General features: G+C 37.1%; 1 protein-coding gene across 2 annotated transcripts in view; it reads right to left on the reverse strand.

Annotated features, from left to right (window-relative positions):
- BBS4 (Bardet-Biedl syndrome 4) overlaps nt 1-19,425 on the reverse strand; it is a 79,774-nt gene that overhangs the window by 46,061 nt on the left and 14,288 nt on the right. For both annotated transcript variants that reach the window (XM_033440027.2, XM_004276273.3), the window contains exon 2: nt 10,847-10,898. In XM_033440027.2, the coding sequence (XP_033295918.1) occupies nt 10,847-10,898 (52 nt within the window). The remainder of the gene's footprint in view (nt 1-10,846; nt 10,899-19,425) is intronic.

Here is a 19,425-nt window from a genome sequence, read left to right on the forward strand (position 1 = left end):
GGACTTTTCTTTGTTGGAAGATTTTTAATCAGTTTCAATTTCAGTACTTGTGATTTGTCTGTCCGTATTTTCTATTTCTTCCTGGTTCAGTCTTGGAAGGTTACACCTTTCTAAAAATTTGTCCATTTCTTCCAGGTTGTCCATTTTATTGGCATAGAGTTGCTTGTAGTAGTCTCTTATGATGCTTTGTATTTCTGCGGTGTCTATTGTAACTTCTCCTTTTTAATTTCTAATTTTATTGATTTGAGTCCTCTCCCTCTTTTTCTTGATGAGTCTGGCTAATGGTTTATCAACTTTGTTTATCTTCTCAAAGAACCAGCTTTTAGTTTTATTGATCCTTGCTCTTGTTTTCTTTGTTTCTATTTCATTTATTTCTACTCTGATCTTTATGATTTCTTTCCTTCTGCTAAGTTTGAGTTTTGTTTGTTCTCCTTTCTCTACTTCCTTTAGGTGTAAGGTTAGATTGTTTATTTGAGATTTTTCTTGTTTTTTGAGGTAGGCATGTATAGCAATAAACTTCCCTCTTAGAACTACTTTTGCTGCATCCCATAGGTTTTGGATTATCGTGTTTTCGTTGTAATTTGTCTCTAGGTATTTTCTGATTTCCTCTTTGATTTCTTCAGTGATCTCTTGGTTATTTAGTAACATATTGTTTAGCCTCCATGTGTTTGTGTTTTTAACGTTTTTTTCCCTGTAATTCGTTTCTAATTTCATAGCGTTATGGTCAGAAAAGATGCTTAATGTGATTTCAATTTTCTTAAATTTACTGAGGCTTGATTTGTGACCCAAGATGTGATCTACCGTGGAGAATGTTCCATGCACACTTGAGAAGAAAGAGTAATCTGCTGTTTTTGGATGGAACGTCCTATAAATATCAACTAAATCTATCTGGTCTATTGTGTCATTTAAAGCTTCTCTTTCCTTATTTATTATCATTTTGGATGATCTGTCCATTGGTGTAAGTGAGGTGTTAAAGTCCTCCACTATTATTGTGTTACTGTCGATTTCCTCTTTTAGAGCTGTTAGCAGTTGCCTTATGTATTGAGGTGCTCCTGTGTTGGTTGCATATATATTTATAATTGTTATATCTTCTTCTTGGATTGATCCCTTGATCATTATGTAGTGTCCTTCCTTGTGTCTTGCAACATTCTTTATTTTAAAGTCTATTTTATCTGATATGAGTATTGCTACTCCAGCTTTCTTTTGATTTCCATTTGCGTGGAATATCTTTTTCCATCCCCTTTCAGTCTGTATGTGTCCCTAGGTCTGAAGTGGGTCTCTTGTAGACAGCATATATGTGGGTCTTGTTTTTGTATCCATTCAGCCAGCCTGTGTCTTTTGGTTGGAGCATTTAATTCATTCACGTTTAAGGTAATTATCGATATGTGTGTTTCTATGACCATTTTCTTAATTGTTTTGGGTTTGTTTTTGTAGGTCCTTTTCTTCTCTTGTGCTTCCCACTAAGAGAAGTCCCTTTAGCATTTGTTGTAGAGCTGCTTTGGTGGTGCTGAATTCTCTTAGCTTTTGCTTGTCTGTAAAGCTTTTGATTTCTCCATCGAATCTGAACGAGAACCTTGCAGGGTAGAGTAATCTTGGTTATAGGTTCTTCCCTTTCATCACTTTAAGTATATCATGCCACTCCCTTCTGGCTAGTAGAGTTTCTGATGAGAAATCAGCTGTTAACCTTATGGGAGTTCCCTTGTATGTTATTTGTCGTTTTTCCCTTGCTGCTTTCAATAATTTTTCTTTGTCTTTAATTTTTGCTCATTTGATTACTACATGTCTCGGCGTGTTTCTCCTTGGGTTTATCCTGTATGGGACTCTGCGCTTCCTGGACTTGGGTTACTATTTCCTTTCCCATGTGAGGGAAGTTTTCTACTATAATCTCTTCAAATATTTTCTCGGGTCCTTTCTCAATCTCTTCTCCTTCTGGGACCCCTATAATGCGAATGTTGTTGCGTTTAATGTTGTCCCAGAGGTCTCTTAGGCTGTTTTCATTTCTTTTCATTCTTTCTTCCTTATTCTGTTCCACAGCAGTGAATTCCACCATTCTGTCTTCCAGGTCACTTATCCATTCTTCTGCCTCAGTTATTCTCCTATTGATTCCTTCTAGTGTAGCTTTCATTTCAGTTATTGTATTGTTCATCTCTGTTTGTCTGTTCTTTAATTCTTCTAGGTCTTTGTTAAACATTTCTTGCATCTTCTCAATCTTTGTCTGAATTCTTTTTCCAAGGTCCTGGATCATCTTCACTATCATTATTCTGAAATCTTTTTCTGGAAGGTTGCCTATCTCCACTTCATTTAGTTGTTTTTCTGGGGTTTTATCTTGTTCCTTCATCTGGTACACAGACCTCTGCCTTTTCATCTTGTCTTTCTGTGAATGTGGTTTTTGTTCCACAGGCTGCAGGATTGTAGTTCTTCTTGCTTCTGCTGTCTGCCCTCTCTCAACAGCTTTTTTGAAGATGCAAGCTAATTATTTTGTAGACTGTCCCTCAGTTTGGGTTTGTCTATTATTTCCTAATGATTAGGTTGAAGGTATTATTTTTGGCAGGAATACCACACAAGTTATTTAGGAGGCACAATATATCAATTTGTCCTATTATTGTGACCTTTTACTTTTTATCACTTGGTTAGGGTGGTATTTGGTAGGTTTTTCCATTATAAAGTTACTAGACTATAATCAAAATGTATCTTATGGAAAGATACTTAGAGACTCATGTAAATAGCATGTTTGAGGGTTTTTTTTTAAATATTTATTTAGTTATTTGGCTGCACCAGGTCTTAGTTGCAGCACTTAGGATCTTCATTGTGGCGTGTGGGATCTTCAGTTGCAGTGTGTGGGACCTTCAGTTGCAGTATGCAGGCTCTTTTACTTGCAGTATACGGGCTCTTAGTTATGGCATGCAGAACCTTGTTCCCTGACCAAGGATCGAACCCAGGCCCCCTGCACTGTGAGCGCAGCATCTTAACCACTGGACCACCAGGGAAGTCCCGTAAATATCCTGTTTTTCATCAAACTTTTACGCACTAGTTTTAGCATCCATTGAGGAGTTTTGCATGAATCAGTTATTACTGTGATGGTTGCCAAATGGTAATTTTCTAACTCTATCATTCCTTCTACATTTATTACTTATCACTCTATTTTATAAGGGAGAGTTTTTCCTTTTGCTTCATTTATTATTTACTAGTATATTTATATCAGTATGGACTGGTGTATTCTTATTTTATTCAGTGTGTTATAATCCATTGCTATGATTATTTGAGGCTTCAGTCACTTCAGAACTGGCCACTGGCCAGTGAAAGCCCTTCAAATCCACTCCTGCATCTTTCCAACAAATACCCATCACTAGGTAAACTATTCCTCACTTTCTGGCACAAGATGTCCCAGCCTTAGCCATGGAATTAGGCATTTCTCCAAGGAACCCATCCGTGTTCCTTTTACTGCAGAATAATGTCTAGAAAATAAGGTCTGGGCACTAACTGTACTCACTGCTACTACTAGGGTGTCATTGCTGCTACCCCTTGTCAATGGACAGAATTAAGAAAAATATATATTTTATATCTACATATCTATATTAAAAACCATGTATTCAACACTGATAACTGCCATTTCCAATCCAGTATATCAGGGTTTGATCTCATCTCACTCCTTTCTGTATTATGTAATTCCCTTCTCCAACGTAAGAAAATTTGACTCCAATAAACTACCCTATATGTGCTGCTTCTTATATTTTATTTTTAAGGTTTTTGTTTGTCCAATCTTTGTTGATATGAATATATGATTTCAAAAGTCAGAACTATGGGCTTCCCTGGTGGCGCAGTGGTTGAGAGTCCGCCTGCCGATGCAGGGGACACGGGTTCGTGCCCCAGTCCGGGAAGATCCCGCATGCCACGGAGCGGCTGGGCCCGTGAGCCATGGCTGCTGAGCCTGCGCGTCCGGAGCCTGTGCTCCACAATGGGAGAGGCCACAACAGTGAGAGGCCCGTATACCGCAAAAAAAAAAAAAAAAAAAAAAAAAAAGTCAGAACTACACAGAAAGACATACTCAAAGAAGTGTTACATCCTCCAACCTTTCCACTGCATTTCCATGCAAGGCTTTGTAAACAGCCAGTCCCATTTGTTTCTGAGATATCCTTCTGGTGCTTCTTTTTATAAAAATAAGCTCATACATATTTTTAATTTCATTTTCTTTTTTATAAAAATGTAGCATATGGCAAATACTCTTTTGTACTTTGTTTTATTTTTGTACTTTGCTTTTTTATAACATACAATTTATCTTGAAAACCTCTTGGAAATATCTTGTATCAAATCATAAAAATCTTCCTTAAGTTTTATAGTATTCTATTATGTGGATATACTACAGTTTATTCAAGAACTCTTTTATGTATGGACGTTTAAGATGTTTCCAACATTTTACAATCACATATAATACTGCAGTGAATAATACTGTGAATAAATATTTGTTTATTGTCAGAGATGTATCTTCAAGGTGAAGTCCTAGAAATGTAATTATGGAGTTTTATTGGATATTGCCAAATTCTCTTCCACAACAGCTGTAACAATTTATATTCCCACCAACAATATAAGACAGTGCTTGTTTCCTGCAGCCTCACAAATTGAATATGTACTCATATTTCTTAATTTTAGCCATCCTGATAGGCTATAAATGGTATGTTACTATAGATTTATATCCTGTGTGTATGTGTAAATATTTTATGTTACCATAGATTTATATAATGTGTATGTGTAAATTCTGATTATGCTTTATCCATTTTTCTATTGCATGTTTTTTTCTTTTTTGTGGTACACGCGCCTCTCACTGTTGTGGCCTCTCCCGTTGCAGAGCACAGGCTCCAGACGCGCAGGCTCAGCGGTCATGGCTCACGGGCCCAGCCACTCCATGGCATGCGGGATCCTCCCAGACCGGGGCATGAACCCTTGTCCCCTGCATCAGCAGGCGGACTCTCAACCACTGCGCCACCAGGGCAGCCCCTACTGCATGTTGTGGTCTCCTTCCCACCCACCCTATCCCTAAGTTACAAGAGTTCTTTATATGTTAGTGATTTTAGCCATTTACCTGTGATATATGTTGCAAATATGTTCACCTAGAATGTTATTTCTCTTTTGTCTTTCCTTATTGTGCCTTTTGCCATACATAAAAAATTCACTGTGAAGTCATATTTATCAACTTTTACTGCCTCTGGTAATTTTACCTCTGGTAAAATACTCTGGTAAAAGTATTTCTTTTAATACTTGCATGGTTATGAATTTTCCTTTTAGATTAGATCTCTGATCCATTTGGAGTTTATTCTAGTGTATGTCTAATTTTTTATTTATCAAAATGGCTATCGAGTTGTCCCAGCACCATTTATTAAAAAGTACATCTTTAACTCCAGTAATTTGAGAAGCCATATACTTTATCATATATTAAACTGCCAAATGTATTTGAGTCTCTTTCTGGACTTTTCCTGTTCTATCACACTGGTTTCTCTTCTATTCATGTACCAGTACTACACTGTTTTAATTATAGAGGCTTTACAGTATCTTTAATGTCAGTTAGGTAAAACTGTGAACTTTATGCCAATAAATTTGACAACTTAGATAAAATAGAAAAACTCCTTGAAGAACATAAACTACCAAAGCATAATCAAGAAGAAATAGATAACCTATTCAGCCCTATATCTATTAAGAGACTTAATACAAAGAAAACTCCAGGACCAGCTGGCTTCATGAGGGCATTGCAATAAATATTTAAGGAGAAAATTAGTCAATTCTCCACAGAAATTAGTCAATTCTCCAGGAAATTAAAGAGCAGAGACTATGTCCCAAATCATTTATAAGGTGGTCAGCATTACCCTACACCAAAATCAAACAAAAATATTATATGAAAAGAAAACTGTATGCCAATATACTTCAGGAACACTGACGTAAAAGTTCCTAACAAAATTTTAGAAAATCAAATCCAATAATAAATAATAAGAAAACTATATCATATCTGAATTGGCTTTATCACAAGAATGCAAGGCTGGTTCAGTATTAAAAAACTGATCAAGGGACTTCCCTGGCGGTCCAGTGGTTAGGACTCCACTCTTCCAATGCAGTGGGTGCGGGTTCGATCCCTGGTTGGGGAATTAAGATCCCACATGTTGCACTGCGTGGCCAAAAAATAAAATAAAAAATAAATTTTTTTTTAAATTAAAAAAAACTGATCAAAGGGGAATTCCCTAGCAGCCCTGTGGTTAGGGCTCCACGTTTCCACTGCAGGGGGAACAAGTTTGATCCCGGTTGGAGAACTAAGATCCCTGCTGCATGCTGCACAGCATGGACAAAACAAAATAAAACAAAACAAAACAAACTGATCAAAGCAATTCACTATATCAATGACAAGAGAAACTACATGATGATCAATGGATAAATAAGATGTGGCATATATATACAATGGAATACTACTCAGCCATAGAAAAGACAAAATCTTGCCATTTAAGACAACATGGGGACTTCCCTGGTGGTCCAGTGGTAAAGATTCTGCCTTACAACACGGGGGACTCGGGTTCAATCCCTGGTCAGGGAACTGGGGTACCACATGCCACAAGGCAGCTGGGCCCACGCGCCACAAATACTGAGCTCGCACACCTCAACAAGAGCCTGCATGCTGCAAAATACAGAGCCCACGCGCTCTGGAACCCGCATGCCACAACTACAGAGCCCATGCACCCTGGAGCCTGCATGCCACAACTAGAGAAGAGAAAAACCTGCATGGCACAACTAGAGGGAAGCCCGCGCACCACAAGGAAGAGCCCACATGCCTCAACGAAAGATCCCACACGCCTCAACGAAGATCCCATGTGCCACAACTAAGACCCAATGCAGCCAAAAATAAATAAAATAAATAATAAATTAATCTTAAATAAAAGAAGACAACATGGATGGATATGCTAAGTGAAATCAGTCGGACGAAGAAAGATAAAGCCTGTATGATTTCACTCATATGTGTAATATAAAAAACAAAACAAAAACAAAATAAATGAACAAACTAAGCCAAACAAAAACAAACACATAGATACAGAGAACAAAGTCGTGGCTACCAGAGAGGAAGGAAGGGGGGCATCAGAGGAAGAAATGGGTAAACAGGATCAACTGTATGATGAGGGATAAAAAATAAATTTTTGGTGGTAAGCACGCTGTAGTGTATACAGAAGTAGAAATATAATGTTGCACACATGAAACGTATATAATGTTATAAACCAATGTTACCTTGATAAAAAATAAACTAAAAATATAAAGTGAAAAGTTGGAAAAAATAAAGGAGGGGTTAAATATAAGTTATCATACAATGGAATTCAACTGTTAAAAAGTGAGGTAGAGATGATACACTTGCAATGGGTGATTTTTCAATTAAGCTGTTTAAAAAGTGAAAAATTAATTAATCAGGTAGTGTTACAAAAAATAAAGAAAAACCATATGATCATCTCAGTTTATGAAGAAAAAGCATTTGATAAAATTTCACAACCATTCATGGTAAAAAGCTCTCAACAAAGTATGAACAGAGGAAATTTCCCAAGAAACTGAAAAAAGAAGAGCAAATTAAATGCAAGAAATATTAGATAAGAGCCAATATCAATGAAATTGAAACAAAAAAAAGCAATAGAGGGGGCTTCCCTGGTGGCGCAGTGGTTGAGAGTTCGCCTGCCGATGCAGGGGACGCGGGGTTCGTGCCCCAGTCCGGGAAGATCCCACATGCCGTGGAGTGGCTGGGCCCATGAGCCATGGCTGCTGAGCCTGCGCGTCCGAAGTCTGTGCTCTGCAACAGGAGAGGCCACAACAGTGATAGGCCCGTGTACCACAAAAAAAAAAAAAAAAAAAAAGCAATAGAGAAAAAACAATAAAATCAAAGGCTGATTCTCGGAAAAGATCAATAAAATGTATAAACCTCTAACCAGACTGATCAAGAAAAAAGAGAATTACTAAATTCAGGAACAACAGAGGGAACATCACTATACATCCTAGACATTAAAAGGAAAATAAAGGAGTATTATGAATTTTATGCCAATAAATTTAATAACTGAGATGAAATGGACAAATGTCTTTGAAAGAGAAACATTATCAAAGCAGTCTCTAAAGAAATATATAACCTGAATAGTCCCACATCTATTAAAGAAATTTAGTTTATACTTAAAAACCTTCCAACAACAGCAAAAAAATCCAGACCCAGACAAGCTTCACTGTCACATTCTAGCAAACATTTAAGAAAAGAAATAACACCAATTCTATACAAAATTTTCCAGAAACTAGACGAGGGAATAGTTCCCAACTCGTTTTAAGGCCAGCATAGCCCTGATACCAAAAACATACAAAAGCATCACAAAAAAAAGAAAACTATAGACCAACATCCCTCATAAATACAGATGCAAAAATCCTTAACAAAACATTAGCAAACCGAATCCAGCAATATATAAAAAGTTTAATACACCATGACCATGTGGAGCTTATCCCAGAAATGCAAGGCTGGCACAACATTCCAAAACTCAATCAATGTGATTCAATAGATAAAATCTTGGGTCATGGAAGCCTGAAATCTAGGGCAGGATAAGAACGGGTTATACCCTTGACATTTTACATGCCTGTGTCACCACCTTGCACAATTCCAAAGGCATCATTTATATTGAAGTCTTTGTATTCTACACGAATCATACCCCTGGCACTGTGCAATATAGTGGTATTGCAAATGTGTAAAATGGTTGCCCAAAAGGCAATGCAACCTTGAGTTGGACTAACAGAAATGAAAGATCCAGATGAACAGATTTTATCTTCCAGACATTACACTTGGCCCTGTTCACACAATACCTGGAATATTCTACCTAGTCCTGAACTCCAATACTTCCAAGAGGGCTAACGAATTTCACTACAGAACCAAAGTAATAATGGCAAAAGAGTTCTAAACATTTTATATGAAAGGAGTTGAAGAAACTGGAAATGTTTAACCTTCAGAAGGAAGGACCTATGGAGTATACAATATAATTATATGCCTTTATTTTCTATGCCCTGAAGACTGTCAATTCCCTGAGGGCAGAATCCATGCCCTATTTATCTGTGTATTGCAAATACCTATCACTGGTCCTGGAACCCACTAAGTACTCACATGTCTGAGGGGTTCAAGAACAGGAAAAACTAAACTTTAATACTAGAAGTCAGTGGTTGCTCTGCAGTGGGGAAGGGAGAAAGAAATGATTGGAAAGGGCATTACGGCACTGTTACATTTTATAGCATCTTGTCAAATGTGCCCCTTCTTCCCAGAGCTGTAAAGTTTTTATCTCATTAGCCTGAATTGGGCATGGGCCAGTTCTTGATTGGTGTATACTAATTACAACTCTCCTGGACTGGGAGTCAACTGAACCACAGGGTTTGACCCTGGAGGAATTATGGAAAGAACACTGGAGAGATGATTACAATACCCACAAGCCCCACCACCGGACTAGCCAATTCACTCTGGTGATGAAATGAAATGACAGATACCACAGCAAGATGATTCTCATGTTCAGAAATGGTGTTTAAATTATTAACGATGATGTTAGACATAGGCAGAATTCATCCAAATTTCACAAATAATCTAAATTGTACATGTACTGCTCTTTACAGTGTTTTCCTAAAAAACTCTTTGAAAGTATATTCCTGAAAGTTAATATTTTCCAACAACTTGTATTATAAATTCAAAGTGTAACTGAAATGCCCCAAATAAACACTTTATTGACAAAATCAACTTTAAAACTCTTAGCATACAACAGGAAAACACATGCTGCCAAAGGGCATATAGCCTGGTGCTCAGGTATGCAAACAAAAGCAACACACAGGACCCTGGGCAAGTCACTCCCCTTCCACGGTTTCCTCATCTAGCAAATAATAAACAAATGAATAAATAATAAAACAGATGGTCTCTCCTGCTAAACAAAAAGTTCAGGTATTTTCCAATGCCTGGCAAGTAGCTAGGACATCCAGTCCTTTAGACATGGAAGAACATCCAGTATAGTCACTGACAACTTGATGCAAACCCTCCTAAGACTTCATAGGTTAACAAATGAAGAAATCCTATTCCTCGATATAAAATATATATATCTCTATTGGATTTTATTTTATTTAAAAAAATTTTTTTTTGGCTGCGCCGCACGGCATCAGTTCCCCGATCAGAAATCGAACCCGGGCCCCCGGCAGTGAAAACACTGAGTCCTAACCACTGCACTGCCAGGGAATTATCGCTGTATCATATTTTTAAAGGCAGTTCTTTACAATATAGGTCCTCACCTAGTTAGGCTTCCCAGACTCAATTACTATAAAACCTCACACTTATTTAACATATGTATATATGAGATTATTTGAGGCCCGATATGTACTATAGGAACTTTACAGTGGTTTTTCCACAAGTAGAAAATTAGTACACATTTATATAATAATAAAACCCCATTTAAACATATTTACAGGTAGGAACTTCCCTGGTGGCACAGTGGATAAGACTTCACGCTCCCAATGCAGGGGCCCTGGTTCCATCCCCGGTCATGGAACTAGATCCCACATACATGCCGCGACTAAGAGTTCGCATGCCACAACTAAGGAGCCCGCCTGCCGCAATTAAGACTCAGCATAATGAAATAAATAAATAAACATATTTATAGGTAAAATCAATCCCGTAATATCTAACAACTTCACAAAATAAAAGCTAGATATGGGAGAACATTCAGACTACTGCTTTTCCCAACAATCATATTTGTAAAAGCTCTAGTGGATACAGGATAGAAGAATCAATAAGACAGAGAAATTGTGCAAATATACACACAAAATGAAATTATATACAGACCTTTTTTCAGCCGGGGTTTTAGAGATTCAGCAGATGCAGGAAACTGAGTTCTCTGAAATGAAAGAAGTCTGTTAAAACACCACCATAAATCTTGCTAGCTTAAAGACGCATTAAAATAACAATCATCAACAGCTCTCCAATCATGCAAATAATCCATTACCTGCATACATGTACAAAGAATTATTTTGAATATGGTTTAAAAAACAAATGTCAGGTCATACTTGTGCTGTCCAAACTATTAATAATGTATAATTCATATTTATAATATATAATTACTTACAGTATATACTTATTTTAATTATAATGCATGATATAATGTATACAAATTAATGTCCAACATATTAGTATTATACTTAATGCTATACTTCTTAGCAGCCAACCAAAAAAGTGATAATTTTGATAAGAGGAAGCTTATGAGGTCATCTACACAGAGATGCTCTAGCACTCAGTTCTAGGAGGGAATATTTTAAAAGGGTCATTATTTAATATTATAGATACTATACTGTACTATAACTTCACAGAAAATCTTCAAATGAATTTGTCTTTTATTTACCTCCCATGTTATATATGATAAAGTATGATATAAGCAAAAATAATGGCTGAACATTTCCAGAAGTATACGAGACACACTAATCTTTAGATTCTGGATGCTGAACCAATTCTAACCAAGTTAAATGAAAATAAATCCACACTTTAGATACATCATAGGGACATGCACAGGGACAGTAAGTTCTTAAAAATAACCAAAGAAAAATAATATCACCAGATTACCTGCAACGAAAGGACAGTTAGATTGACAGCTGACTTCTCAACAATTAAAAATGGAAGATAATATCATATGACATTATAAGAATAACTATCCCCAAGAGTAAAGTACTAAGTAAAACGAATATTAACCTAGACATGAGATCACCAAACTATGGCTCACAGGTCAGATACAGCCTATGTTTATGTGGTCCACAAGCTAAGAATAATTTTTATATTTTTCATGGTTAAGAAAAATTTTAACCATATTTTATAACACATGAAAATTATATAAAATTCAAACTTCAGTGTCTACAACCAAAATTTTATCACAACAGTCACACTCACGTGTTTACATGTTGCCTATAGTTGCTTCCGCTCTACAACTGCAGAGTTGATTTACTTGTGACAGACAATATATGGCCCACGAAGCTCAAACTATTTACTATTGGCCCCTTAAAAAACAGTTTGCCAACCCCCAATCTGAACTCTTACACGAATCAAAACTAACGTTCACGAACAACAGCAAATTTTAAGAGGCTTTCAGACAAATAAAATTTGACTTTTTAGAATCCCTAAATAAACTTTTAATGGACATATTTACATTAGGAGAAAGGAAAACAACCCCAGAAGGAAGGAGTGGAACAAGCAAAGGAATTGGTAAAATATGGACATATATTATAAGCATCTACTTACTGAATAAAACAAAGTATAATTTGTGGTGCTGAACTGAGAAACACAAAAACTAAAAAACTGAACGGCATGAATTGGCAGAAAGCAAAGGGTAACAAAAAATTCGATGATCCCTGTATTATTCAGGTTTACGTTTGAACTTTAAGTTAAATATCTATTATTTTTAAGAATCTGGATACTGACTTAAGGAAGATTAAAGTAAGAGAGGAAGAAAAAAATGAAATTCTCTAGTTAAAAGGCAGATTATCAGAATGGATTTTTTTTAAATCTAGATATATGCTATCTGTATGCAGATATCAGAATGCAGAGAAAGCTCTGACCCTCTGAAGATGCTGGGCTGGCAGGTTCATGCTGCTGATTAGCAGGTGTGTTAACAAGCTTTCCAGAACCTATCTGGGGTGAGAAAGAGGGCTGTGGGGAAAAAAGACTTCTAATGTTAAGAATAGCTAAGGAACTTCCCTGGTGGCACAGTGGTTAAGAATCCACCTGCCAATGCAGGGGACACAGGTTCAATCCCTGGTCCGGGAAGAGCCCACATGCCACGGAGGAACTAAGCCCGTGAGCCACAACTACTGAGCCTGCGCTCTAGAACCCTCGAGTCACAACTACTGAAGCCCGCATGCCTAGAGCCCGTACTCTGCAACAAGAGAAGCCACCGCAGTAAGAAGCCCACACACCACAACGAAGAGTAGCCCCCGCTCTCCATGGCTAGAAAAAGCCTGTGTGCAGCAATACAGACCCAACGCAGCCAAAAATAAATAAATAAATGAATAAATGTATTAACAAAAAAAATCTGGGTACTCACAAAGGGTTAATCTCTAAAATATACAAGCAGCTCATGCACATCAATATCAAAAAAACAAACAACCCAATCCAAAAATGCGCAGAAGACCTAAACAGACATTTCTCCAAAGAAGATATACAGATTGCCAACAAACACATGAAAGGATGCTCAACATCACTAATCATTAGAGAAATGCAAATCAAAACCACAATGAGGAATCACTTCACACCAGTCAGAATGGCCATCATCAAAAAATCTACAAACGATAAATGCTGGAGAGGGTGTGGAGAAAAGGGAACCCTCTTGCACTGTTGGTGGGAATGTAAACTGATACAGCCACTATGGAGAACAGTATGAAGGTTCCTTAAAAAACTAAAAACAGAACTACCATATGACCCAGCAATCCTACTACTGGGCATATACCCTAAGAAAACCATAATTCAAAAAGAGACACGCACCACAATGTTCATTGCAGCTCTATTTACAATAGCCAGGACATGGAAGCAACGTAAGTGTGCATCGACAGATGAATGGATAAAGAAGATGTGGCACATATATACAATGGAATATTACTCAGCCATAAAAAGAAACAAAATTGAGTTATTTGTAGTAAGGTGGATGGACTTAAGAGTCTGTCATACAGAGTAAAGTAAGTCAGAAAGAGAAAAACAAATACCGTATACTAACACATATATATGGAATCTAAAAAAGAAAAAAAAATGTTTCTGAAGAACGTAGGGTCAGGACAGGAATAAAGACACAGATGTATAGAATGGACCTGAGAACACGGGGAGGGGGAAGGGTAAGCTGGGACGAAGTGAGAGAGTGGCATGGACATATATACACTACCAAATGTAAAATAGTTAATGGGAAGCAGCCACACAGCACAGGGATATCAGCTCGGTGCTGTGTGACCACCTAGAGGGGTGGGGTAGGGAGGGTGGGAGGGAGACGCAAGAGGGAGGAGATATGGGGATATATGTATATGTATAGCTGGTTCACTTTGTTGTAAAGCAGAAACTAACACACCATTGTAAAGCAATTATACTTCAATAAAGATGTTAAAAAAATACATAAGGTAGGGAAGGATTACTTCCAACAAGATATAAAAGCACAAACCAATTAAGAAAAGATCTAAACATTCAACTACATTAAAATTAATAACTTCTGGGGACTTCCCTGGCAGTCCAGTGGTTAGGACTTGGTGCTTTCACTGCCAGTGTCCCTGGGTTCAACCCCTGGTTGGGGAACTAAGACCCCATAAGCTGCGCAGCTCAGCCAAAAAAAAAAAAATAATAATAATAATAATAACTTCTGTTCCAAAGAAGAAATAAAGACAGAAGACTAAGAGAAGATATTTGCAATACAAAACAAAACCAAAAAATGACAAAGAATTAACAGCCCACAACTATAAATAACTATAAATCAATAAGAAAAACAAATAATGAGGTAGAAAAATAAGCAAAACATAAGAACCAGGCATTGCACAGAAAAGGAAATGGAAACAACCAGTGATGCTCTGCCTAATTACTAATCAGGGAAATGTAAATTACTATCACATTAAGACCTCATTTCATATCCACCATGTTGACAAAATTTAAAGCTATATCAAAGAGCAACAGGAGCTGGTGGTAGAAGCATAAATTGTTACAATCACCGCAGAACCTCCCATAAGTTATAAAGTTGAAGATGTACGTAGCCCAGAAACCAGCAATCCACTTCGAGGAATATCCTGGGGAAATTCTTAGATCAGGAGACATATATGAGTGTTCATAGCCAGGTCTGAGATACTCTTACTCCTTAAATTTTGCACCCTAAGCGCTTCAGTTGCCTTACCCTAGTCCTGGCCCTGCTCATAGCAGCATTCTTTTTTTTAAATTAAAAACCAGAAGGAAAAAAAAAGTTGAACTTACAGAAACAGAGAGTAGAAAAGTGCTTGCCAGGGTTAAGGATGAATGTGGTCTAAGAATCTAATGTATAACATGGTGACTACAGTTGATAACATTGTACTGTATAAATGAAATTTAAGAATATAGAATTTAACTGTTCTCACACAAAATAGTTATACATGTGAGGTGATGAGTGTATTTAATTAACTCAGTGGTGGGAATCCTTTCACTGTGTGTGTGTTTATAAAATCCTCATGTTGTACACAAACTTTATTTGTCAATTATACCTCACTAAAGCTGGAAAAAAATCAGAAATAACCCAAATCTCTATCTAATAGAATGGACATATTGTAGCTTTCCCTATAATGAGATACTTCACAGCATTAAAAAATGAAAAAACTAAACACTAATTTTTTTTAAATCAATATATTGTTTAAGGGTATTAAGTATGATAAAAGCTATAAAGAAAACCAAAAGAGGGACTTCCCTGGTGGCCCAGTGGGTAAGACTCTGCACTTACAATGCAGGGTGCCCTGGTTCGACCCCTGGTTGGAGAACTAGATCCCACACACATGCTACAACTAAGAAGTACGCATGCCACAATGAAGATCCCGCATGCCACAACTAAGACCCGGTGCAGCCAAAAAATAATAATAAATAAATAAATGAATAAAATTTTTTTTTGCGGTATGCGGGCCTCTCACTGCTGTGGCCTCTCCCGTTGCGGAGCACAGGCTCCGGATGCGCAGGCTCAGCAGCCATGGCTCACGGGCCCAGCCGCTCCGCGGCAAGTGGGATCCTCCCACACCGGGGCAAGAACCCGCGTCCCCTGCATCGGCAGGCGGACTCTCAACCACTGCACCACCAGGGAAGCCCTGAATAAAAAATTTTTTAAAAAGAAAACCAAAAGAATAATTAACATAAAATTGAGGAAAGAGATCATTTTTGACGGAGGAGGAAAATGAGGTAGGGGAGACATTTAGGTTTCAAAGGTTTTTTTGTTTTGTGTTTTTTATGTATTTATGTATTTATTTATTTATTTTTGGCCGCATTGGGTCTTCATTGCTGTGTGCGGGCTTTCTCTAGTTGCGGTGAGCGGGGACTACTCTTTGTTGCGGTGCCCAGGCTTCTCACTGCAGTGGCTTCTCTGGTTGCGAAGCACGTGCTCTAGGCACGCGGGCTTCAGTAGTTGTGGCTTGCAGGCTCTAGAGTGCAGGCTCAGTAGTTGTGGCGCACGGGCTTAGTTGCTCTGCGGCATGTGGGATCTTCCTGGACCAGGGCTCAAACCCATGTCCCCTGCATTGGCAGGTGGATTCTTAACCACTGTGCCACCAGGTAAGCCCCAAAGTTATTTTTAATGACTCATTTCTTAACATGTGAGGTAGGAACACAAGTTTTCATTATAGAGTTGATGCTTGAACAACAGGGGTTTGAACCTTGAAGGTCCACTTATATACGGATTTTATTCAATAGTAAATACTACAGTGCTGCATATTCCAAGGTTGGTTGAATCCACAGATGCAAGGGAACTGGGGATAGGGAGGGCCACTGTAAGTTTTACTTAGATTTTCAACTGTGCAGAGGATCAGTGCCCTTAATCCCCATGTTGTTCCTAGGTCAACAGCATTGTTCTTTAAAACTTACAAATAACCTTTTATTAATTCTTTTAGAAGTATGATATATTTCATAACAACCAAAAAATCCTCAAAATAAAAGAGAATACATAATTTGTTCTTTTAGCTATTTTATTACCTTGATTTAACATATACAGAAATCTTAATAATAAAAGAAATAACCCATTTTTAAATGGGCAAAAGATCTGCAGAGACACTTCAAAGAGATATAGATGCATAAGCACATTAAAAAATATTGAATATCATTATTCATTAGGGAGATACAAATTAAAATCACAATAACCACTACTACACATCCACTAGAATGGCTAAAATCAAAAAGACTGACAATACCAAGTGATGACAAGGGTGTGGAAAAACTGAATCCCTCATACACTGCTCATGGGAATGTAAAACGGTAGAGTATAGCCACTTTAGAAAACAGTTTAGCAGGTTTTTTTTAAAAACATAAATTTACCATACAACCCAGCAATTACTCTCCTAGAGAAATGAAAACATATGCATGCAAAGATTTGCATGCCAGTAACAATAGTGACATTATTCAAATAACCAAAAACAGGAAACAATTCAAATGTCCATCAATTTGTGGATAAACAAAATGTGTATGTTCATATAGTGGAATTCCATATAGTGGAATTCTGCTTAGAAATAAAAAGTTACAAACTACTGCTAAATACAACAATATGAATGAACCTTAAAACACATACTAAGCGATTCCATTACATGAAACTGTAGAAAAGGCAAAACTATGCAGACAGAAAGCAGATCAGCCATGGGCTGGGGTTAGGATTAGAGATTGGTTGCAAGTGGTTACAAGGGAACTTTCTGGACTGACAGATGTAACTGGATCATGGTGACAATTGTTCAACTATATAAATTTACTAAAGCTGACCAAACTGCATACTTAAAATAGGTAAATTTTATGGTACGTGTATTATACCTCAACAAAGCTGTTTTTTTCTAATATTTATTTATTTATTTGGCTGCACCAGGTCTTAGTTGTGGCATGTGGGATTTTCGTTGCTGCATGCGGGATCTTCAGTTGCAGCAAGTAGAATCTTTTAGCTACGGCATGCGGGATCTAGTTCCCTTATCAGGGATCCAATCTGGGCCCCCTGCATTGCAAGCGCAGAGTCTTAGCCACTGGACCACCAAGGAAGTCCCTCAGCTATTTTTATAATGCAAAAGAACCCTTTTTTTTTTTTTTTAAATCTAACTGGGATTTTTTTTTTTACTTTGGGGAAAAGTAAGAATCTTAAAGGGTCAAAAAGCATTTTCATGAGTCAGCAATGCTTTCTTCTGCACAAAGTAGAATTAAAATAAATTATAATTTTTTGATGAGTCTCTTTCTCAAAAGATCTTCCAGGACATTCTGAGATACAAAGGATTCTATTAGCCCACTCAATCTCATTCATAACTGGGATATATATAGAATAAGTTCTTTATTTTTTTTGGTTCTTTCATTTTTAAGTATTCTGTGATGATTTATTCATCTAACAAATATCCATGTAGCACTTGATATGTGCTAGGCACTATATCTGAGCCAAATCAACTAGTGCAGTAGTAATTTTTGCTTTCTGTTCTGAAAGGTTTTAATCTTTTAATTTACAGGAAGATTGATGGGTATTTATACAAATACACCAAAAAATAGTAATTAGGGAGTTATAAAAATGTTTATTAGTATAAAGCATAGAAACCAGAGTTATTTGCTTGTTTTTTTTAAGATCTCTAAACTATTTATTATATATTCTTAAATAAAACATAAATATCAGTCCCTAGTTTTCCTAAGGAATAGGTAATAATCCTCAGTAGTTTGGTAGCATATTAGAATTTCTGTGTGTCCCACCTTGAACTAGCTTTACTCCATTTTGTTGGGATGTCTCCTAGTCTCAAGGCCTTTGCTGCAGAATTCTTAGATTTTTACTTATGAATTTGTTCAAAATTCTCTGAGTTTTAAGTCTTTTAGTCTTCTCTCATCCACATCTATGTATATCCATATATATAGATCTACATGTTTTTCCTTTGTGTCACAAACAGATAACAAAATATACCCTTGTTAAAAACAAGACAACAGGCCCAACATGGAATCGTATTTGCTAAGCCTCATGTCACCAAACGGAGACTTAATTACAGTTTCAGCTCTCCCAGAAATGGAATTTTAAACCAGTCAATCAGGAGTCATCTGATCAGCCCTAGTTATATAAAATGACTGATAAACCTCTGCTAACCCCTAAAGGAAAGTGACCTTGCAATAACCACGGCACTTTTTGTCTGTAACTTCCTTGTTCCTGCTCCTTGTTGCCTATAAAAGTATTCTATTTTGTACAGCTCCTCAGAGCTCCTTTCTATCTGCTAGACTGGATGCTGACTGATTCGTGAATCACTGAATAAAGCCAAATTGAACTTTCTTTTTTTAACACCCCACTCCACAACTAGCTTTTATTTAAATGTAAACCATGGAAATCTCTCCACATCAACGTATATAGTTCTAACATTCTTTTTAATGGCTGCATACTATTCCTCAGTGTGGGCATATCAGAAGTCATCCATTACCCTACTAATGGGCATTCACTTTGTTTCCAGCTTTTTGCCATTATAAACAGTACTGCAATGAGTACCTTGGACTGGGTGCTTATGTTTTGCTTTTATTTCAATGGGATACAGGTCTAGGAGTGGCACTGCGAAGTCCTTTTAATTCTATTACAAGATGCCATATCACTTCCAAAAAGAATAAAATTCAAATTTCCATGCAGTGGTAACCTGAAAGATGAGTTACTATAAATATAACACTGCTAGCATTAAACTTGATAATAATGGAAATGATTTGTTAACTTG

Source organism: Orcinus orca, chromosome 2 (assembly GCF_937001465.1).
Source record: "Orcinus orca chromosome 2, mOrcOrc1.1, whole genome shotgun sequence".
In the NCBI taxonomy this organism is placed as follows: Eukaryota; Metazoa; Chordata; class Mammalia; order Artiodactyla; family Delphinidae; genus Orcinus; species Orcinus orca.